The sequence below is a fragment of the Pongo pygmaeus genome, chromosome 2 (genome assembly GCF_028885625.2).
Source record: "Pongo pygmaeus isolate AG05252 chromosome 2, NHGRI_mPonPyg2-v2.0_pri, whole genome shotgun sequence".
Taxonomy (NCBI): Eukaryota; Metazoa; Chordata; class Mammalia; order Primates; family Hominidae; genus Pongo; species Pongo pygmaeus.
This window is the reverse complement of record NC_085930.1, coordinates 46,251,550-46,276,399: the sequence shown is the minus strand read 5'-3', so window position 1 is coordinate 46,276,399 and position 24,850 is coordinate 46,251,550. Positions and strand designations below refer to the sequence as shown.

Genomic DNA, 24,850 nt, shown 5'->3' with positions numbered 1-24,850 from the left:
AGAGTTTAGAGTTCACTGGCAGTGGTGATATCAATAGGGTCCATAGCAGCAGGGTCCAGGGGTGACCATATCTAGTGGCAGTGGAGGCAGTGGTGTGGGGGAAGAACCCCAAGCAAACCATTCCTGTGGCATGACTGCTGCTATAATTTCCTGCAGCGTGGTCTCCCTTGGTCCCGAAATGTTGTCTGAGCCCAGTAACTTACTTTTGTGAGCTACTGGATATCTTTTTAATGAATTATTTTTCTGCTTATATTTGCCAGTTGATTTCTGTTGTTTGTAGGTAAGACCCCTGCACGAACCTATGTCCTCTTTCCTTTTCTGTCCACGTCACTCACACCTCACAGCAATTTTAGAGTCTCCCTGTCTACAAACCTCCCCAAATCTTCATTGCACACCTAGATCTCACCACTGTTTGTCTCCCTCCTTATCCTCCAACGTGTATCCCTTTGTTAACCAGATGAACATTGTTTGACTCTTAGAGAGCTATAATTCTTCCTTCCCGGTGAGGGTGGTATGGAGAGAAAGGGAAGGCAAATACAGGATATTTTTTAGAAGGCAAGAGAAAAGAAGAAAATACAACTGTGGACACTCAAATGTTAACTTTTTGGCCCATAACATATGCTCCAGTTAGGCGTTTATTTAAGATAGGTGTGAGTCACGTTGTTCACAAAAGGGCAGTTAAATCTAGAGGGACAGAAACAGTCAGTTCGTACTGTTTGTCATGGCTTATCTTCATGGCGGCTTAGTGGGGACCCAGAAATACCAGTTCTCAGGAATAACACTTCCCTGAAGTAACAGACAGGCCAACTGCTCGGGTCTCCAAGATGCCCTGTTCCTGACACAAAGAAGGAACCCAGCATTGATGAAAATAAAACACATACACTACACACACACACACACACACACACACACACACACACACCCCTAAAACTTACCCCCTGGGATCCACAGGGAGTCAGAGTAAGACCATGGTTCACGGGAGGCTGTGGCTCTTTGAAACACTAAAGAAAATTTGACAACTTCATAGTTTTACTTAGTATCAACCCAGCTTGCCTGGTACAGAGACAAACAGAAGGCTGGACAATTCACTGGGGGAAAACTATAATAAAAAATCTTGTTTCAGTTTTCAGTAATTGTAAGTGAGTCAGACATAGTCTTAAATTGCATGATCAAAAGACATGACTGTGAAAATATGATATGATATTTAAAAATTATTTTTGTTGTTGATAAGCATAGCTGATGTGCTCTTGTGGGCACATCTTGTGATTTAGTAGAAATATCTTGAGGAAATACCCTTAGGAACTTGAATTACATTCCTAGCTATGCTTCAAACTAGTACATGATTTTGGGCAAGTAATTTATATCACTTATTCTCAGTTTTCTTCTTTGTTAAGTGGGAAGAGATTGGGAGATTTAAAAGGTACTTTGAACCTCAAAACAGAAATACCATTCGAACCAGTAATCACATTACTGGGTATATGCCCAAAGGAATGTAAATCATTCTATTATAAAGACACCTGCATGCATATGTTCACTGCAGCACCATTCACAATAGCAAAGACATAGAATCAACCTAAATGTCAATCAATGATAGATTGGATAAAGAAAATGTGGTATATATGCACCATGGAATACTACACAGCCATAAAAGAGAATGAGATTATGTTCTTTGCAGGGACATGGATGGAGCTGGAGGCCATTATCCTTAGCAAACTGACACAGGAACAGAAAACCAAATACCGCATGTTCTCACTTATAGGTGGAATCTAAACGATGAGAACACATGGACACATAGAGGGGAGCAACACACATTGGGGCCTGCTGGAGGGTGGAGGGTGGGAGGAGAGAGAGGATCACGAAAAATAAGTAATGGGTACTAGTCTTAGTTGAGTGATAAAATAATCTGGGTGATGAAATAATCTGTACAACAAAGCCCCATGACACCTATACAACAAACCTGCACATATACCCCTGAACTTAAAATAAAAGTTTAAAAAGAAATAAAATAAAATTTCAAGAAAAAAACTTAAAAAAATTTTTTAAAGTTCTTTTGAATTCTTAAAATATAGCTACCTCTTTCCTATGGTTCAAAGGATTTTTATATGTTTCTTTTAGCGATGGACAGAAAAAAAATCCAGAAAAAAAGTCTCAAATGCAAGGCCAATTATATTCCTGTAGCTAAAGAGAATTGACAAAGATAAGTTCATTAACTTGGATAAAGGAAATGATGCACATGACATCAATACAAATATATACTGACTGCCCAAGTAACATGTGTTCTTCATCTCCCACCACTGGAAGACAGATTTCCACCACTGGAACTCTATAGAAAAACCTTGATAATTGGGAGATCAGCCCTCTAGCAACTGAGATTATTCATTATGGCTCTGAATCAGAAAGTAAAGAACAAAATTTACCTCTATTATAAGAAAATAGAATATGCTTGCCATTAGCAAAGCCTCAAACAATCACAGGATATTACCCAGAAAAGAGGGAGAATCTTGATGGGCTGACCATGTTCATAAGAAATTTGAAAGACAAAAAGGATAGGAGAAGCAGAGAGACAAACAGATACATAGGGAAAGGGAGTGGTAAGAGAATGGTAGAGTTTAGCCATGCTGGCAGCAGAAGGGAAAGTTGGGAATGGTGATAAGAACACTGAGCACCAGGTGTGGGGCTGCTTCCAAGTCTTTGCACCAAGGCAAAGTATAATTGTAAACATGTACACAATAGTGTAATGCTAAAAATATAGGGAGATATTTTCAACAAATGATGCTAGAACAACTGGACAGCATATGCAAAAAAATCCCTCCCATCTAGACAGAAACCTCATAACTTTCACAAAAATTAACTCAAAATGGATTATGTCTAAACGAAAAATGAAAAACTATAAAACTTCCAAAAGATAGCATAGGAGAAAAATTGAGGTGACTTTTGATTTGGTGACAGCTTTTTATATGTATCATCAAAAGCGTGATCCATGAAAAAAATTAATATGATTGTTTATTAAAATAAAAATGTCTGATCTGTGTAAGATACTACTAAGAAAATGAAAAGGCAAGGCTCAGACAGGGAGAAAATATTTGCAAAATATTTATCTGATAAGGACTGGTATCCAAAATCTACAAAGAACTCTTCTCAACAATAATGAATAAAACAACCAAATTTAAAAATAAACAGACATCTTACCAGAGAAGATATATAGATGGTAAACAAGCATATGAAAATATGCTCAACAACATTGGGTTTTGCAATTAAAGGGAATTGCAAAGCAACAGTCAGATGCCACTATACACTTATTAGAATGGCTAAAAGACAAAATTCTGGTAACACCAAATGCTGATGAGGTTGTGGAGCAACAGGAACTCTCATTCATTGCTGGTGATAATTCACAATGATACAGCCACTTTAGAAGAAAGACAGTTTGACACTTTCTTACAAAGCTAAACGTAGTCTTACTATATACTCCAGCAATCATCCACCTAGGTATTTACCCAAATGAATTGAAAACTTACGTCCACACAAAAACCCGCACACACATTTTATAGCAGCTTTATTCATAATTGCTGAAAATAGATAGCAACCAGATGTCCTTCAATAGAGGAATGGATAAACACACTGTGGTATATCCAGACAATGAAATATTACTCAGCATTAAAAAGAAATGAGGCATCAAACCATAAAAAGACATAGAGAAACCTTAATGTTTTACATTTTGCTATGTAAAAGAAGCAAGTATGAAAAAGCTACAAGTTGTACGATTGCAACTTCTACCTTCTTAGGGTCCTGGGTGGGCCTGAAAATTAAATTGGCCTAAGATAGAACAACAGGAGAAAACCATACAAAGTTCATAAAGTTTTTTTGTGACACGGACATCCTCATGAGGAAATGAAGACCCAAAGACACAGTTAGATTTGAATACTTATACATTGAATAAGACGAAGAGTAGTAAATTGTAAAAATGTGACAAGGCAAAGGGGCTTGGGCTAAGGTAGTTAATGGCAGGGAGAAGTGGCCAGGAAGATAAGGGTTAGTCTAATAATATTTGTACAGAGGACCTTCTTTCTCAACTTCCCACCCTTGATGATGAGAATGTTACTTTCCTTTTAATATAGAGAATATCTTTCAAATGAATTACATTTCCTGCTTTTAAGAAACAGAATGAAGGTCAGAGTGACCTTCTTGCATCTGTTGTTTTTCAAGTAGTTTTAACTCAAAATAGTCAATATGCCAGAATAGCATATTGTGGAGTGGCATGTTCTGAACTCCTTCTCAATTACATGACATTCTGGAAAAGGCAAAACTAGAGAGACAGTAAAAATAAAACAAAACCAGTGGTTGCCAGGGGTTCAAGAGAAGGGAATAAAGGATGAATTAATGGAACACAGACTATTTTCAGGGGTGAAACTATTCTGTACAGTACCATAATGGTGGATACACAACATTACGTATTTCTCAAAATCCACAGAACTGTGCAACACCAAGAGTGAACCCCAATGTAAAATACAGATTTAGTTAATAATCAATACATATTGGTTCACTATTAGTGTACCACAATAATGCAAGATGTTAATAAGAGGGAAATTTTCTGGGGGTGGGGTGGAGAGAAGGTATCAATGAGGAAGCAAATTAAGTCAAAATACTTTAGAATCCTGGGTTAGGCAGAGAGAGAGCAAACTTGTATTATGCACTTGAAGGTCCAAGGTATCAACTCTAAGTACCCCAGACAAGCAGAGAATGCTTTTACTCAGGACAACATATTACTTCATGATAAACTTTAATTTTGCCACCATTTTAAGAAATAAAGTATTTTATTCAAATGCTTAGAGTTTAACCAAAACATAGGTAATCCTCACCTTTAAATTAATCATACGTTACTGTTAATAATTACGTATTAGCACCCCTGGCCAGTCTTGAGACCAACTGTAGAAGGCTAGGTCCAAAAGAAAGTTTCTTAAAATTATGATTTGAGAAATAGCTCCTAAAATGCTTTTCAGTGGTCCAAATAGGGAGAAAATTCCTGGTTCTTGGGAGCTGTGACAGGTAAGTGAATTATAAATGTTTTCTTAACAGGAAAGAAGGTGTATATTCAACTTTCTCTGGACACACTTTTCAATATAAGATACCTTTAAACAAACTTCACTCTTCTTGTTCAACTTGCTGAAAAATGCCCTGTTCAATCTTGTACAAAAATCAGCATCTCCATGTCCTTCTTTCTAATGGCAAAATCAATTTCTTTGTTTATTATTGTCACAGCAAAAAAAAAAAAAAAAGAGGGAATGAGAATTCAAAGTAAGGAATTATTTCAACAAATAATTTTTAATTAGTTTTATTATTAACAACATTTAATATATAACTTATATTTGCTGTATAACACTCAGCTTTAATTTTCCCTCTATGAGATCAATTTTTTTAGCCTCCACATATGAATAAGAACATTCCTCTACAGGAATGGAACACTCTTTTTAAAAAAGAAGTTTTTTGCTTTTATTATTATTTTTAATTGACACATAAAAATTGCATGTATTTCTGGGGATAGTGTGATATTTTGATACATGTATGGAACGTGTAATGACCAAAACAGGGTAATTAGCATATCAATTGCCTTAAACATGTATCATATCTTTGTGTTGGGAACATTCAAAATCAGCTCTTCTAGCTATTTGTGAAGTTGGTTTTTACGTGTGTGTGAAATAGAAAAGACTGATTATATCATCTGGCAGATCCATGATATGCTTGATATTTTCCTTTTCAAATAAGCAGAAAGCATAGTGAGGCCCCATTTCAAATAGCTCATTAGATGTGCTTTTGAATCATTAGTGCACCATCTTGGTGTGTTGACATGAAATTTCTGTTAACTCCAAAGTTAAACAATGTAGGAAGAGCAGGTTAACATACTCTGGGGTACTGCATGACAACATGTGGTAACATGCAAACTGTGTGGTTATTTCTATTTGAAAAGGAGAAAGAAATGCTGGTATCTTCAAGCAACAAATAGGTTTCAAGGTATCACAAGTATCTTCAAGACCAAGTCTCTTAGTCTTTTAGATTCAAGTCCACAGAGAGAAAGAAATGACATAGAAGATACTTCAACTAACAAGTTGAAACCAAAAGTAAGAAAGGAAGAAAGGCTGAAAATTTCTATGCATTGTATCAGATGCTTAAAATATCTCAGAAGGGACCATCACATCAGTAAAACAGTAAAACAAAATGACAACCAAAAAGCCAAACTCAACATGATAGCAATCTTATTGACATGGTACTCAGCAGGAATGCCAGCAAGGGAAAAAAGGGAACTGAAATATAAGTTCAGCACATGGGGCAGGAATGGATAGAAACAACACAAAGTCACTTTCAAGAAGTGAAGAACCCTATGGGAACCTTCTTAAAAGGAAGAAAAAAAAGTAGTTTTAAAGCAACAGTAAAATTTTCATTTGCTTCTTTTTATGAGACAAAGAGTTAGAAATGTTCTTTTTGGCAAGAAGCTTATTCTGCTTGTCTATAGTTAAGAAAAAAATTACAGGTTGACACATGGTGGAAAAATATCAGAACAATGACTCCTAATGCTTCAATAAAGGTTAAAAATGCAATCCTCTCATCTTATCAGTGGGGAAAATAAATCTCAGGGGGATAACAGGATTTGTGAAGGCCGTCAGGTAAAGGGATAAAAACACATGTCTCCTGGTACTCCACCCCATGCTCTTCCCTAGTACTGCTCTGCCTCTTAGTTGTTTGTTTTCCTTGTCTACATAAAAGTAAAATGTGTTTATTGTGAAATATTTGGAAAATACATAAAAGTTCAGAAGACAGCATTAAAATCTCCTGCAATCTTACTACCCAGAAATAATGCAAAGTTTGTCATATTTCAGAAATCATTAATGAAAACTTATACTATAAAAAATGTCTTGAGAATTCAACAGTCCATGACTTGAGTAAAATTGCGGTCCTAAAATCAGGCACTCAGGAGCCCTTGCCTTAGGTATCACTGATATAATTTGTTTCACTATTCAGGCTTTCAGTTTCTCATGAAAAAGAAATTATGTGCTTATCTCTTTAACTGCAAATTCAAAACTGAGAATTAGTAAACTTATTAAATGGTCTAGGGGCAGATCTGCATATGACCCAACAGATAATCTGGATGATGGAACAGGCAAGATGACTGGATGACAACCGATCATTTCATCTTTCCTTGTGATTCCTTAAAAGCCATTGAAATATCATTTTGCTAGTGATGGGGAGAGGAGAGAAGAAACTTAATTTCTGTGTTAGAGTGAGAGAAAGATTCTTAATATATACCCACAATATAAAATACTTAGAATGATAGGTGGTTTATAACAAGATTTTAATGTAAATGAAAGCAATAATTGGATCAAATAAGAATCTATATGTCCATGCTGATATAAATAAAAGAAATGAGTAAATAAATAAATAATAGAAGAAAAATCTCTTTCTTACAGTAGAGTATTAACTGATAAATGTAGAAGGAACAATGAATTTAAAGATCACTAGTTGGAAACCATCATAGTAATACCTAATTCAGGCAAGAATAATCAGTAGATGCTAAAACTAGTTGTTGAAAGTTTGGTGAGGCACAGGATATTTACGTAGTATCAAGTATTACTTCACAAATGACTTTTTTTTTTTTTTTTTTACAGAGTCTCTCTATCTGTCGCTCAGGCTGGAGTGCAATGGCGCAATATCAGCTCACTGCAAACTCCGCCTCCTGGGTTGAAGCAGTTCTCCTGCCTCAGCCTCCTGAGTAGCTGGGATTACAGGTGCACGCCACCACGCCCAGCTAATGTTTGTATTTTTAGTAGAGATGGGGTTTTGCCATGTTGGTCAGGCTGGTCTCAAACTCCTCACCTCAGGTGGATCTGCCCGCCTTGGCCTCCCAAAATGCTGGGGATACAGGCTTGAGCCACCGCACCTGGCCCGCAATGACTTTTTAATTATAAAAGGGAAATAGTAACTTTACAGTGGAGAAATCTGGGAGAAACCATTTTAATTAAGTAACCAGGGTTAACCATACTAGTAATAGGGAAACACAATATGATGTGCCCCTGATACGATACACTAAGGATGCAATGCCAGTTCTGTGTGTTATGTCAAAAATGTATAGCCTGGATCTAATAATGAAGACACATCAGAGAAATCTGAATTGTGAGACATTCTACAAAAACTGGCTACACTCTTCAAAAATGTTGAACTCCTGAAAGACAAAGAAAGAACAAAGAAATGTTCCAGATTAAGATTAAGGTAAAGACTCATGATAACTGTCTTGGCGTGGTGGCTCACACCTGTAATCCCAGCACTTTGGGAGGCCGAGCTGGGTGGATCATGAGGTCAGGAGATCGAGACCATCCTGGCCAATATGGTGAAACCCCGGTCTCTACTAAAATACAAAAAATTAGCCGGGTGTGGTGGTGCGCACCTGTAGTCCCAGCTACTTGGGAGGCTGAGGCAGGGGACTAGCTTGAACCTGGGAGACACAGATTGCAGTGAGCCGAGATCATGCCACTGCACTCCATCCTGGTGACAGAGGGAGACTCCATCTTAAAAAAAAAAGAAAAAAAAAAGACTCATCATAATTAAATGCAATGTGTGTTCTTGGATTGGATCCTGGACCAAAAGGGGAAAATTAAAAAAAAAAACAAAAAAAACAACCTTTTTTTATTAAAAGACGCTATTGGAAAATTGGTGAAATCTGACTAAGTTATATAAAATAATAGCAGTTTATACATGTTAATTTTGTGATTTGGATAACGGTTCAATGGCTATATAAGAAAAAGCCCTTATTCAAAAGAAATATACACTGAAGTACTTAGGGACAAAAGAAAGAGCAGCATGTCTGCAACTTACTCTCAATTGTTTCAGGAAAAAATACTTTGCTTATAAGGAGAGTGAATAATAAAGCAAATTGGACAAAATGTTAGTGATTGGGAAACATGAGAGAAGGGCATATTGGTGTTCTTTATACTGTTCTCACTTTCTTGTAAGTTTGAAGTTATTTCAAAATTTAAAGTTACAGAAAAAGAAGCAATAAATAGAGAATTCTGCGAAGACAGTGTCAATAGCAGCACAGATTTTTTAATCTTCCTGAATATTCCCTGTGAAAACAGAGCAACTGGGATACAGAACCAACATTCTGGGGAAAACATCTAAAAAAAAAATCCCAAGTTGACGAGGTATCCCTACTAACCCCAAAACATGAGTGGGTGGGAGCAAGTTATCAACAGCTTCAACACCTCCATAGTAGTGGCAATTGTGTGGGTAGAAGCAGAGGAAAGGCATGGAGCTCTGATGGCTCTGAGAATCAGAGAACCCCAAAATCCTTCAAAAAGTGCTCAGTGAGAAGACTGCAGGGCCAATCTGAGAAAGGCAATTAAAACTGAGGAGGCTTTTGTAGGCTCCAATTTTTGGGTAAGTGTAAGGATGCTTCAGGAAGTACAGAACATTCTGGAACAGTGTTGGCCTCATGAATTCTCAAAACTAACTAATTGGGCTGGGCGTGGTGGCTCACACCTGTAATCCCAGCACTTTGGGAGGCTGAGGCAGACGGATCACCTGAGTTCAGGAGTTGGAGACCAACCTGGCCAAAATGGTGAAACCCTGTCTCTCCTAAAAATACAAAAATTAGCTGGGCGTGGTGGTGCATGCCTGTAGTTCCAGCCATTTGGGAGGCTGAGGCAGGAGAATCTCTTGAACTTGGGAGGACGAGTTGCAGTGAGCCAAGATCGCGCCACTGCACTCCAGCCTGGGTGACAGAGTGAGACTCCATCTGAAAAACAAACAAACAAACAAACACATACACACACACACAATCAAGCAAAACTAATTAAAAGTCTCTTCCTAGAAAAAGCCCTGCCTGAGGAAAAGCTATGGGAGTGCAATCCAAATTGAGAAGGATGGAGAATATAGGGGCAAAAGGAAGAGAAAATCTCCATAAAATGAAAGAAGGAAGCTATGGAAGCAGATCTCAGAAAGAAAATCATGTTTTGATCACTTCACAAACACAACAAAAGAATGCTAAGAAAGCTATCCAGATCTTCCCTTCCCTTCTAAAGGTAAGAAATACTAATCTAATGTAAACACTTGAGCAATAGACAAGGATTGCAGTTATGTTCCATACAAAGTCACTGTAAGTAAAAAAAAAAGAAGCAGAAAACATTATTTCAAATGGTGAACAAACCATGTCTATAAAACATTAAGAATATAATAAATACCGTGATAATGTCTTAAGGAAAATAGAAGATGGAAAGGAAAAAACTTTAAATTCAGAAAGCATATTTAAAAAGATATAAAGTAATTCTGGAAAAATAGTTATAGAAAACCCCAAAGAAGGGCCAACATAAGTAAAAAGAGAATCCCTAAATAATATAATCAAGCATTGGAACAAACTAATACTAAAAACTCTAAGAAAAATTTTCAGACATAAAAAATTATTGAAGCTACCTACATGTTCAAATGTTACATCACATGCCTGGGAAAAACTGACCTACTAATGCCAAGTGTGGTGGCTTACACCTGTAATCCCAAGACTTTGGGAGTCTGAGGCAGGTGGATCTCCTGAGGTCAGGAGTTTGAGACCAGCCTGACCCATATGGTGAAAACCTGTCTGTACTAAAATACAAAAATTATCTGGGTGTGGTGGCACGCACCTGTAATCCCAGCTACTGGGAAGGCTGAGGCAGGTGAATTGCTTGAACCTGGGAGGCAGAAGTTGCAGTGAGTCAAGATCGTGCCATTGCACTCCAACCTGGGTGACAGAACAAGACTCCGTCTAAAAAAAAAAAAGAAAGAAAGGAAAAGAAAAAAAGAAAAATTGACCTACTAGATAAAGTCTGGTAAAACTACTGGATTTTAAAGAAAAAAGTCTTTCAGGAATCCAGGTAGTAAAGTTACTTATAAGGGAAGGAAAATCATTTTATCTTCACTTTTGCCAGAAGACGAAGGAGTAACATATTGAAAACGCAGAGAAAAAAAATGTGAGACAAGAATTTTATATCCAGCTAAACAGACCTTCAAGTACAAAGGCTGCATATAGGCTGTTACAAACATGAAAGTGAGAATATGGTTCTCGTGAGTCCTCCCTGAAGTATCAGATTGGTGCAAAAGTAATTGTGGCTTTTTCTACTACTTTTAATTGTAAAAACTGCAATTACTTTTGCACCAACCCAATATTCCCTGGAGAATAAAATTTAGACAATCAGAATGATTGGATGACGTTAACATAAGGACTAGAACTTTAAATATATATGTACTGGCCAGGCCCGGAGGCTCACGCCTGTAATCTCAGCACTTTGGAAGACCGAGGTAGGTGGATCACTTGTGCTCAGGAGTTCAAGACCAGCCTGGGCCACATGGTAAGACCCCTTCTCTACTAAAAATACAAAAACTAGCTGGGTGTGGTGGCAGGTGCCTGTAATCCCAGCTACTCAGGGGGCTAAAGCAGGGGAATTGCTTGAACCCGGGAGGCAGAGGTTGCAGTGAGCAGAGATCGTACCATTGCACTCCAGCCTGGGTGACAGAGAGAGATGTCATCAGGCAAGACTCCATCTCAAAATATGTGTGTGTGTGTGCGTGTGTGTGTGTGTATATATATATATTAGAACTAAGACTGAAAGTTGGTTAGAAGGAAGACAATATAGCTCGTAATGGCTATATACTCTAACAATGCAAATACAACTTACCAAAAATGGAGGATGAATGGAGAGAATATCTGATAGAAGAAGTTCATTACTTTCTTTAAGAGTATTAACTAGGTATTTAGATTTTGGCATTGAAGAAAGAGAGGGTGAAGATATCAGCTAATTTCAATATTGCTTATCACTGAGGATGAATAGACAATAGATAAAAATAGAGGAGACTAAGGGCATTATAAAATGTATTAGTACAAAGGAAACCATTAGAACAAAGACAAAAACTTTGTTCAAAAAAAACAATTTATTTTATACCTTATAAATTTTTTAATGGTTACTTGTAGAGGAAGAGAGGGAAGGGGGTACAGAAGACAAGGATAGAAGCTATGCTTTGAATATCCCATGTTTTGCAGATTTTTGTTTTTAATTTTCAAACAAAATTAAGGTGCAATATCTAAAATTCAGAAGTAAAATGAAACAATGAGCCTAACAAGTCGATAGCACTAACACGGTCTATGCAATGTTACCTTAAAGCACAGTAATTTCACTCAACACCCATGATGAAATATAATCGAAGAAAAGGACCTGTATAAATAAATCTTAAATTGTTTCCAGTCATCTTATTGTTGGTAGTAATGTTAGTATTGTTTTCTAAAATGGTTGTGTGTTTATTTGGGGATAAAGCAAATGAGTAATTGCTATAGTTGGATGTTTGTCCCCTAAGACTCATGCTGAAATTTGATCCCCAATGTTGAAGGTGGGGACCTAATGAGATGTGTTGAGTCATGAGGGTAGATCCTTCATGAATATGTTGGTGCCACCTGTTTCCTCGTGGTAATGAGTAAGTTATCACTTTATTAGTTCCATTAAGAGCTGGTTGTTAAAAAGAGCCTGGCACCTCCCCTCTGTCTCTTGCTTTCTCTCTCACCATGTGATCTCTGTGCAGGTTGGCTCCCCTTCACCTTCTGCCGTGAGTGGAAGCAGCCTATGGCTTTCTCCAAGTGGCCATCTTTCAGCCAGCACAATACTGAGCCAAATAACACTTTTTTTTTTTTTTTTTTTTGAGACGGAGTTTCACTGTTGTTGTCCAGGCTGGAGTGCAATGGAGTGATCTCGGCTCACTGCAACCTCCGCCTCCTGGGTTCAAGTGATTCTCCTGCCTCAGCCTCCTGAGTAGCTGGGATTACAGGCATGTGCCACCACATCCGGCTACTTTTTTGTATTTTTAGTAGAGACAGGGTTTCACCATTTTGGCCAGGCTGGTCTCGAACTCCTGACCTCAGGTGATCCACCCACCTCGGCCTCCCCAAATAACCCTTTTATTCCTTATAAATTACCCAACCTCAAAGGAATACAAACACACTAAGATAGTAACTAAGTTGATCTAGTTGAGAACTAGGATTTTTGGCATGAATGAAAGAAGATGTGGATGTGATATCTTCCATTAAGGATGAAGTTAAAGAAAAACTGTATATTTCTGAATTTGAATTGAAAGTAATAGTATAAACTTATGATCTATTTCTTAGCATGTCCACTGAAAAGGCTTAGAAAAAGGTTACCAATCCATTCTTAATAAGGACCCCTAGTTCCCAGACTGTGGTCTCTAAAAACTCTATTGCTCCAAGGAATAACCTTGGACCTTCCTGCAGAAATGACTGGTTGCAGGTTGGGGAAAGGAATAACTTCATGCAAGAAAGCAAGGAAGCTGTCAAACAGCACTTGAGTTTTACCAAAAGAATTCAGGAGCCAACTTGAATTGCCTTTCACTGGCCAAATATGAACAATTTAAACTTAAATAAGGATAATAACTGTAATGGAAGAAAATATATCAGATATGTTTAAATGCAAAAGCTCATGATTATGCTAAATAAATCTCATTGGTCATCATTATAGGCTACTAGGAGACCAACTCATTATTTTAAAAATTGGTAAAGGTAAAAAAATAAAGCATTTATTTCATTTTTTCTTTACAAACAGTAGGTTAAGGTAACCAAATAGCCCACAAGGTGAAGTTTCCCGTTATGGAAGTATTCCAGCTCATAAAATGAAAAATAAATAATAGAATTAAAATGTCATTATCTTGCTACTCCTAATGAATTCATGGAACTAGGCAATGATGATCAATGGTGGCTACCATAAAAAAAAAGACACAATCAGAAATTATGTGCTTTCTGGAAGAAATACATCATACCACCTTTGATGTAGTCTTGTCAAAACATAAATTGGATATATTTTTCCATATCTGAAATGGCTTTCCCCTTTCTTTCTGCCGACCAAAATACTGCTTACCTATCATAACCTTCTCAAGTCTCATTTCCTCCAACAAAGCTATGTGTAGGAGGTATGTTCTCTCTTAAATTTTATAGTACTTGGAGAACTGCTGTTCAATAAAAATAAAATGTGAGCCACATGTGTGTTTGAAAATTTTCTGGTAACATTAAAATGGTAAAGAGAAACAGATATAGTTAATTTTATGACTATAGTTAATTTAATACATCAAAAATATTATCATTTAAACACAACATACAAATACTAATGACACATTTTCTATTCTTTTTGTTGTATGGTCTTCAATATCTGGTTTGTATTCTATGTTTAACAGCACACTTCCATTCAGACTAGTCACATTTCAAGTACTCAATAGCCACTGGACAGCACAGGCTTACAGAATCCATCACATAACTTACCACCTGATTATCAAGTCTGCGTAGGCAGAAGGCAGCTCCTCCCTAACATCAGACCCATAACTGGAGTAACGTTATCTCCTAAACAACCCATGACACACTGATGCCTTGTTTTCACAGTCCCTGAGAAAAATGTAGGAGGTGATTGCTACGGATTGAATGTTTGTGTCCCCACCAAAATTCACATGTTGAAACTTAATCCCCAATATGATGGATTTGAAAATAGGGCCTTTGGAAAGTAATTGGGTCACAAGAGCATTCATGGAGGGATTGCTGCCCTTATAAGAAGACGCATGAGGCACAGTGGCTCATGCCTGTAATTCCAGCACTTTGGGAGGCTGAGGTGGGTGGATCACCTGAGGCCAGGAGTTTGAGACCAGCCTAGCCAACATGGAGTAACCCTGTCTCTTCTAAAAATATAAAAATGAACCAGGTGTGATAGTGGATGCCTGTAATCCCAGCTACTAGGGAGGCTGAGGCACTAGAATCACTTGAACCTGGGAGGCAGGGGTTGCAATGAGCCGAGATGGCGCCACTGCACTCCAGCCTGGGTGACAGAGCAAGACTGTGTCTCGAAAAAAAAAAGAAGAAGAAGAAGAAGACACGTGAAAGACTACTCTTCTCTCTTTGCTCTCTTGGCCACGTGAGGACACAGCAAGAAGGAGCTTTTCTACAAACCAGGAAGCAGGGCCTCACCAGACATGAGATTAGCCGATGGTGGTCTGTTATATCTGCCAAGGTGGACTGAGACAGTCCAATCATTCAGATAATATGCTAATGAGATGAGTCTTTCCTCCAACAAGCACTAGTGCAGTTCAGCAAAAGGACGTGGGAGGACAGCAGAGGAGGCTTCTTGGCCTCAGTACATAAAGAGTAAGCATTCCTATACGAGACATGGAGAACTCAGGCCATCATATCGAAGTTTTAAATTCTTCCATATAATTAGTAATGCATATAGCTAGAAGTTACCACTGGAGTGTCCACATGGGCGTTTCATTGTTCTTAAGGACTGGGTGGGCTTTTTGAATCTGGATCCAAGAGACTGGTTTAACTGGTTCTAGGTATACAACTACTGGTTTATATTAATAAAGCTGAGGGTTGTTCCTTGGGCATGGAAAAGTATAGTATATGTCATTAAAAGATAAATGCCTCAGTTAATAAATGAGATAAAAAGAAATACTTCCAGGGAAATATTTCAAATTAAAAAATCTATGGCAAACTAAATTCTTACAGGAAAACCTCAGAGAAGACAGCCTGTTGCCCAGTGGTTAGATTGTATTTAAGGGTTTCTTATCACCATCTAGCTCAAATAGAAACATCTGATTGTTGCTGCCACCTGTCTCTACAAGGGTATTCTCATTTCCCAGTAAACCTGCATTTGTGCCTTCTGTCCCAGTCAAACATATCCCTGGCAACTTTCCCAACAAGGTAGTTTCCTTCTAGCCTGGCTGAGCCCTGTGGTTATAGAACACCCTGTTTGCACAGTATAGCCCTCCTGCTCTTAAAGAGAGTCTCCAGACACATCCTTCCAGAGAAATGAAATGAATCATGATCTTGCCTAACTTGCACCTCCAATTATTATTTTCATCATTCTTATTTGAAGCAGTCATTCCATTCTCTCAGTGATTTTTTTTAAGGCAACTTCATATTTACATTACCCCATGCCTGGAAGGCATATGAGACTTTTCCTGGTGCTGAGTGCAGCTAACTAGTATGACACAAGCTTGGCTAAATAGTTCTCTGGGACAGTTTGGTATGGGACATGCAGTGGCTGACAGGAAAGATTAGGAGCAATGGCTCCCACAACAGCTTCCTGTCTTTAAGCCTAAACTTAGAATAGACTTTCTCCTCCAAGGCACAGGAAAAATAATAGCAAGCAACAATGGCTTGAAGAAAAAGGAAAACAAAGATTAAAGCTCAAAAACTAGCCACTTTTTTCCCTAAACCAAATTCTTTGTTGCACTGAAGAGGGGAGGTGGGCAATGACCCTGCGTGCTAGAAAGACTTACCTTATCAAGACTTTGTTCAGGTTAAAGGGAAACCAGTCATGTCCAAGCTTCTGCTCTAAAGATCGTAGGTCTGGGGTCATACATCTCTATTTAACAGAGCCTCTTAGTGAGTGTGGGATAAGCAATGATGGCAAAAATTGCACAACATGGGAGAGTAACAAAAATTTAGTGGGTGGGGGTCAGCATTTGAGGAGGTATGAGGGGATGGCCAAGAAGATTGTGACAAACCAGCGCCTGAAAGACAGCATTGCTATCTTGAAATCCCCCTGGTGGTAAATTGTCGGAACAGTATGGCCTAGGTTTCTGATTTAATCTATCACCTATCTTGTGCTGTGATGTCATTCCTCTATGTTATTCCAAACCTTCAGTAAAATTCTGCTACATCCAACAGCCTTGTGTACCTGCAAGAAGGGGCTGCTGATATCTTGTGCAGGACAAGAAGAACCAAGAAGAGAGTAGGAACTGAGAGTAATGATTTGGACAGACAGATCAAGAAAATGTCTTCTCTGGAGAAAGCAACAGGAATACTGGCTGGTAGGAGAGGAGGTTAATTTCCCACAGTAAGTGGCTTGAAGGCTCCACTACCGCATTTGCATATTAAAGATTGGTCCCAGAAGGCTGTAAGATTTGAGGACATTTGGCTTATATTGAGAATACTGGCACTAAAATAATTGAAATTCTTGTTATCTCCTGTTCCCATGGTTCCCAGCTTTGTATTTCTCAGACTAGTAATATTTTAATAAAAATTCTAGGGACTGCTTGGGTCATCAACATTTTACTGTGTCATTCAAAAATATTTTCAAAACTGTTTCATAAAATAAAGGACATGTTAACACACACAGACAAAATAGGGCATAATAGAACAATTTTTAAAATGTGTTTTTATAAAAACCAAATTTGTTTTATGAAAGAAATTTGTTTTTATGTTTTTATCTGAAATGATCTCACATTTTCCAAACTATTAAATTGAAGATAGTATACATTTCATTTTATTTAGCCTTAGCTAATAACCCTTTATTCACTTACTTGTTCATTTTTGGAAAAAACTAAATGTTTTTTATAAGCCTCTCTTTTCTTTTAAAAAATTTTTTTAAAAAATAAGGTATCACTCTGTCCCTGGTAGGAGTACAGTGGCAAGAGCTCAGCTCACTGCAGCCTCAAATTCCTGGGCTCAAGTGATCCTCCTGCCTCCGCCTCCTAAGTAGCTGGGACTACAGGCGCATGTGCCATCACATCCAGCTAATTTTTTAAATTTTTTGTAGAGAGAGGGTCTCATTATGTTGTCCAGGCTGGTCTTGAACTCCTGGTCTCAATCAATCCTCCCACTTTGTCCTCCAGAGTGTTGGGATTACAGGTGTGAGCCATCATGCCTGGCTTATAAACCTCTTATGTGCCATTCACTGTGCTAGGTACTGGAGTGCAGAGATGAACATGACTTTGCCCCTGCCCTCAATATCTCAAGGTTTACTAGGGAAGTCAACCAGGTGATCTCAAGCGCAAAACTCACACAGTACAAGGGGAAAATGTAAAGGCAACAATTCATAAGTAGATGCTCTATCTCTATGCAGAACTGCAAGAAATACCAAAGCCTGATGTCAGGATTTACTTAGCACATGTAATTTGAGTTTTCTTACCAATGATTTAGGGGGAAGCTGAGACTTACTCCAGAGATCATGGAGTTTTCAGACTTTTTTCTGCTCCCAGCCAATCACAGGACTAGGAACACACCTCATGTGCAACATGTCAGCCAGTCGATGAGTCCTCCCATGCTAGATAGAAAGAGGTTGGGTATGTGGGGTTTGGGAAACAAAAACTGCAGCCTCTCCCTTGTCTACCATGAAATGGCTCTGCATACAGCCACTCTGCTCACTACAGAACATATAACCTGAAGGTTACTGGAGGACAGAGCAGGATGAGGGCTGTGCTGCCATGGTAACAGTGCCATAGGATTTGGTGCCACACTGGAGACGGGGCACTCAGGGCACTTTCTGGCTACACACAGCTGGAAGATGTCTAGGAGCAGTGTTAGGCATATTGGTCCCCCCTGCTCAATACAAACCACCCTCACTTTGGGAAGTGATGAGGTTTTCTAGTTCTGATCTGGAGTGAGAATCAGAGGGAGGCATATCATGGTATCCCAATCATCTAGCTCTGGAATTTCCCTAGAGGGTAGTGGATGCTGGTATAGTAACGGATACATAAAAACACATTTATATGGGAAGAAGATCCAGAGGTTGGTACACTGGGGAGTCTCTGTCTCCGTCTCTCTCTCGCTTTGTCTCTTTCTCTCTCTCTCTCCCTCTCTCTCCCCGCCCAGTGCTCCAGAGGTACCACACTAGAGGAAAGAAATGAACTATATGCATCTTCTTACGTTATATAATCGGAGTATATATGTCAAAGGGATAGTCACTGGAACATTTTTCCCTCCTTATCTTCCCTCAACTCTTGTCAAAAATAGGTCTAGAACTTTCACACAATTATCCATCCTTACTTAAAATCAAAACCTGGATGGATCAGCTGATGGCTGCAGTTCTCACGTCTTTACCCAGGTCTTCTGGCGTCTCTGAAGCACAACGTGTGACAATGGCACAAAAACGCAGGAAGTGACTGTTGAATGCACAGAGGTTCTGCAGCTTCCGTCCATTTTCACACAATTTCCATTTTAGATTCTGAGCAGTTCTCCCTCCCCATGCGCTATGAAATAGAAGGGTCTGGCTGAATCAGCCACTTGAAATTAGGTTTATTCCCTGCAGGGGATTAGGAACCGAGGTGCGGTTCTTCTTCGCACTCCACACCACACCCCGCAACCCTAGAAATCAGTACTTTCCTGGAGAAAGGCCCAGCAGGGACCCAGGACCTGCAGACGGTGCGGGGAACTGGTGCCTCTGCAAAGCCCAGAAAGAAATGCCCGTGACCAGGCCAGGGGAGGCGCGAGGCGAAGCAGAGTTGTCCCCGAGGCGTGTTGCGGCAGCTCGGGCAGGGCAGCGATTGCTTCGGAGGAGAAAGGGAACGAACGTCCCCTGGTCCCCGAAGTCTCCCAAGGTCAATTCCCAGGGGACTCCAAAGCAGCGACGGGGCTCTGAGATCTGGCAGGTTCTAGGAGTCGAGCGAGGGGAGCGAGTGTCTTACCTGGTCGGGCTGGCTGGTGTAGTTGAAAGAGTAGATGTTCTCGGTGCTGAGGTTCACCACCCCGCTGTAGACATGATCGAAATCGGCGCCCCTGGCAGCGTCGAAGGGGTCGCGGCGCGGTGCCGGGGGCTGCCTGGGGGATTTCGCCGGGTGTCCGGGAGACGCCGCCAGCAGGAGCCAGGGCAGCGCGCAGAGCAGCGCGAGCCGCAGGCAGCCGCGCATGGTGGGCACTGCGCCCGGGCTCGGAAGCGGAGCCACCCTGGGGAGGGGGCGAGCCCAGAGAGGGTCCTTCCAAAGCCCGGTGCAGGGCCGGGCGTCCGCTTCAGAGCCGAGCGGGCGATGCCTGGCGAACCCAGCCGGCCAGGGCTGGCAGCGTGCTGACGAAGGGCCGATCAAATATTGATGCTGCCGCCTGGGGTCTCAACGGGAGGTCACGGGTGGAGAGTAGGGGGGACTGGAGAAGTGGAGATATGGGGCTGCTGATTTTCCTCCGGCTTCTAAGTCCCCCCTTTCTCATCGCCGAGAATCCCCCCACTTACCCAGCCAGAATTTAGACCGATCTCTTCTCCCTCAACCTCAATAACAGCAATAATAAAAAGGCATTGGAGTCATTAAAAAGAAATGTCCGCTAGTCTCGAAAAGTCAACCTGATCCCACATCGAGGAGGAAATTCGGTCTGTTTCAAATACGTGTGCACCCTGGCTGCAGGAGAAGAAATAGAAAGCAAAAGAATCCGTCCCCCAAGAGGGTGCGCGAGTTCGCTTTCCCAGGCTGCTACCTGCAGAGAACTCTTGCCTGTCTGAACGATAATTACTCTCTATTCTCCCCTCTCTAATAGAACCTCTCCTCAGACACCTGTTTTATTTCTTTATTACCTCCTACTCTCCATGCAGAGTCTCACGTCATCACCTTCTCTCCCTCACCATATGTGTATGTATGTAAATATGTACAGTTTAAAAAAAAAAGATATGGTAAAGAGAACAATTTCCAGCACTGCCTGAAGTCTGGTCCCGGAAGTTGTCAAAAGACGACTCAGACTAACTAGATTTATGCAGAAGGCATTTCTTTCCACCCCAGCCTCTTGCCTACTTTACCATTGCAATGACTTCTTCCAGATTCCAGGAGAATCCCCAGGATTGTTTTTTTAAAGGCAGAAACCACAGCCTATCGTAAAAAGGAAATACTTTTCTGATAAAAATTAGCAGATTAGATTTAAAGAGTTAAACAGGCAGGTAAGGAGCAGGGTGAGAATGGGTCCATCAGAAGACCTTGAAGAACATCGAACAATCACAATTTACGTGTGGAAGAGAACTCACTGTTTTATTTCAGCTTCATTACTGTATACTATAAAAGAATATAATTGTGTTCAACCTGAAGGACCATTTAAAAAGAAATCACTAAGAAGGAAAAGATCTTGTTCAAAAATTTAAGATTACAGATTAAAATCCTAGTCCTTGCCATCTTTAAAGAGATAGATTTGTTTTTGTTTTTACCTTGTCTAATTCCTTTAATTTCTTAAAACATCAAGAATGAATGCAATACATTTGTTGTAAAGTTTTCTGTGAAATCAGAAAACTATGCTGATGGAAGATTAAGTTAGTAGACTCCTTATTAGGACAGTTTTCAGTTTTAAAGTTTTAAATGTTCTTGGCCAGGTGCAGTGGCTCATGCCTGTAATCCCAGCACTTTGGGAGGCTGAGGTGGGAGGCAGGCTAGCTTGAGGCCATGCGTTCATGACAAGTCTGGGCAACATGATGAAACCCCATCTCTACAAAAAATACAAAAATAGCTGGGCATGGTGGTGCATGCCTGTCGTCCTAGCTACTTGGGAGTTGAGTTGGGAGGATTGCTTGAGTCTGGGAGGTCGAGGCTGCAATGAGCTGTGATCACCCCACTGCACCCCAGCTTGGATGACAGAGCAGGACCCTATCTCAAAAGGAAGAAAGGAAGGAAGGAAGAAGGAAGGAAGGAAGGAAGGATGGAAAGAAAGAAATTTCTTGAAAATATATGGGTATATGGGCAAAAATACTAATTCAAAGGAGAGTCTGGGGGTAAAACTTCAAATAGAACTCACTATTTTTGAGGAGCATAACAAAATAATTTCATCCAGAATTTGAATGACTTTAAATTGTTGTATTCAAAATATCTATGCCTCTTTTCAAAGTTCAACAACATTTCATAAACTTGAAATCTATGAAGGTCCTGGAGGTTAGCTGGTGTGACCAGTTAAAGGAGTCTCTAGGATTATGGAGTTCTTTTTAAACACTATAAGAGGTGAGGAACTGGTTCTTTCACAAGTCAACACCTTCTTTTGGGGGCAAGTGTCTCATTATTAGAAAGATATTTCATATTCTTAGTTGAAATCTGCCTCTCTTCTACTCACTTGTACTAGTTGTGCCCTCTGGAGTCATAGGAATAAACCTAATACTTCTTCCACATGACAGACTTGTGGGTATTTGAATGGTGCTATGACCCTTCCTTCAAGATTTTATCTCAACTTTAAGCAACTAAATTGGAAGCAATTGGAACAGATCCTTCATCATAGCATGAAACCCAAAATATTTATGTTAAAGCCATTTGTATGGATTATCTATACCTAACAATTTGAGTTATATATTACAAGTCACTCTGTAATATTATCTAATCCTTATTCTAGCCAAAAGTCATTCAGTGACCTCAAGTAATTAACCTCTCAGGATTACAAGGTTGTTGTAAGGATAAAAGGGGGAATGATGTATTTGAAAGTACATTAAAAAGTTTAAAGTGTTGAATGAACAAATACTGTTACGGTGTGACTGCTAGTTCAATAACTAAAATATAAAATGTGGTCCATTTGGTAGGTGGTTTTTTTCTTTATTTTTAAAAGGAATTTTATTTTAAATTTTTGTGGGTACTTAGTAGGTGTATATATGTATGGAGTATATAAGATATTTTGATACAGGCATGCAATACATAATAATCACACCATGGAAAATGAGATATCCATCACCTCAAGCATTTATCCATAATGTTACAAACAATCCAATTATACTCTTTTAGTGATTTTTAAATTTACAATTAAATTATTATTGACTATAGCCTGTTGTACAATCAAATACTACACCTTATTCATTCCATTTTTTGGTATCCATTAACCAGCCCCACCTCCCTCCCCCAACTCTCCCACTGCCCTTCCCAGCCTCTGGTAACCATCCTTCTACTCTCTTTCTCCATGAGTTCAATAGTTTTGATTTTAAAGGCAGTTTCTTTTTAATATCTACAATGTCAGGATTCTACTGTGAGAGACTAAATATGCAAGTGGGCAATGGCCAGAACATAAATAGCAATACAACTAACTCTGACCCACAGTTTCTGCAGCAATCAGCTCAGAAAACCAAAACACTTTAGCAGCAACCAGTCCAAGAAGTCAAACTACAACTGCTGCAGCAAATGGCCCAAAAGAATTAGGGCTTGGTCAATGAGTCAATTTCCCCAATTTTTGCCCCTGCTTCCAACTTAGGATCAATCAGAGAAAGTCAAATATGCTTCCCAAACCACAAAATGCCCTGCTCCTACTTAGCCTGCCTCCAGCTTCCAACAGCAAGATCCAGTCAGAGCATACCTGAAAACGTCCCCTTTTATAACTATGAAGTTTTCTCACTCCCCTGCCTGCCTTTGAGTCTCTACCAAGCAGAAGTGATGGTGGTCAACTCCCTTGCTAGAGCAAGCGCTGAATAATTAGCCTCTGTTTGTTTTCATTTGTGTGAGCTTCACTTGTTTCTGTAGTTTTCTTGAAGTTTCCACAGAGATACTGTCTGCACTGCATGTCACCATGGATCCCAGTTCTCTGCCAGGTGCAGTACCCACCAAGGCTTCTTGTGCCTCACTGCACACAGTTGAGTCTGCATTGACACATTGGGTCAGCACTGGTTCTGAACTCTGCTCTTTTATTTTGAGTTCTTTGGCTATCTAGTCTCACTTTGGTACCTAGGATTTGTTATCACTTCCCATTTGACTGGCGTCTTTGGTGGAGTCAGGCTATTCCTTTTCATCCCTGTTTTCTCTCTTTTCTGCTTCTGTTTTGCATTGTGCTGTCTGGAAGTGTTGTCATAGAGTAGAACACAGGCATAGGCCCTATAAGCCTTTAATTTGAGCTGCCCTCCCAGACCAATGTAGTTTTCACTTGACTGGCATTCATTTGGAGAAACTTTGCTGTGGGTTACCAATAAAACTAGATAAGATTATCCTCTCATCTAGATTTTTGTTCTGAGAATTTGGTTTTGATCCAAAGACAGCATTCTCTCTGGTGTTACACTTGCCTGGGGAGACAACTTGTCAGGTGTGCATTTAGAGGCAACTCATCCTCAAGGTTGGGGGCTCAAGATACAAAGTACACAAGCTTTACTTTTAACTGTTGCCAGCTCTTATGGGATCATTTAAGTCAGATTTTTCCACTCCTACAGGAAAAACTCCTTTTTCCTATATATACACTTATTACAATTCTAATTCTAGTGCCCACCTCTCTAAATGGCATAATTTCACCAAAGATTATTTGGGCTTTCAATGGCCATGCTGGGAAACACTGGACTTAAACAATTATCTGAGAAGCCCCTTAGAAAAGAAAGAAAAAATGATTTATCAGATGTAATGGATAATTTTCGAACTGGTATGCAAAAGTCTACAAATGAAAATCAGTTCTAAAATTGCTCCACTATAAGATTCTTTGGTTAAAGCGAATGAACAATCTGATGACTTAAACAACAACAAAGTAGAATTATTTCCTTGGTAAATTGTACTCCTTCTTGGTTTCCAGTTATCACTCTATGTTCAGTTTTCCTTCTTCTCCTTTATTTTTCTGATCTTTCTTTTTCTGCAGCTCCTTCCTTGCCTTCCTCTCATGCAGACCACCGTTTTCACCAACAGTCCTCTTAAAACTCAAAATGCCATTTGCTTCTAAGGATGCATCCCTTCCATGAGCTAGGTATGTAGGCAACTGTAGAATTTAAACCTTGAACCCAAGATGAATTAAGAGCTATCATTGAAGATTTCCCTAAACCCAAAAAGAAGAGCAAATAGTCGTAGAATAATTTGGAATTTTTTTGGGTGCCTATGACCCAGGAGTACCTGACCTATATCAGTTTGTGCATATGTTGGTTGAAACATCAGATATTGGATAGCAATGACTGATTGAACTGATGCAGAAAGAGACCTGTAGGATTTCTCTCCCTACAATAAACCTGAGATTCAAAAAAATCCCAAAACATAAGACAAAAACCAGTAAAGTAGATCAAAGTTTCAAAAAAGACATACGTGAAACATTTCCAAAAAAAGTTGTTTGGACCTTAATTCAATCATGTGAACAAAGAAACAAACAAGATATGTAACTAAATGAGGTAGTTGGCATTGGGGG

General features: G+C 39.4%; 1 protein-coding gene across 3 annotated transcripts in view; it reads right to left on the bottom strand.

Moving 5' to 3' along the window:
- Positions 1–20,288, bottom strand: part of SIDT1 (SID1 transmembrane family member 1) — a 95,100-nt gene extending 74,812 nt beyond the window's left edge. For all 3 annotated transcript variants that reach the window (XM_054480697.2, XM_054480698.2, XM_054480699.2), the window contains exon 1: positions 19,462–20,288. In XM_054480697.2, the coding sequence (XP_054336672.1) occupies positions 19,462–19,683 (222 nt within the window). In that variant the 5' untranslated portion in view covers positions 19,684–20,288. The remainder of the gene's footprint in view (positions 1–19,461) is intronic.
- Between the last annotated feature and the right edge of the window lie 4,562 nt (positions 20,289–24,850).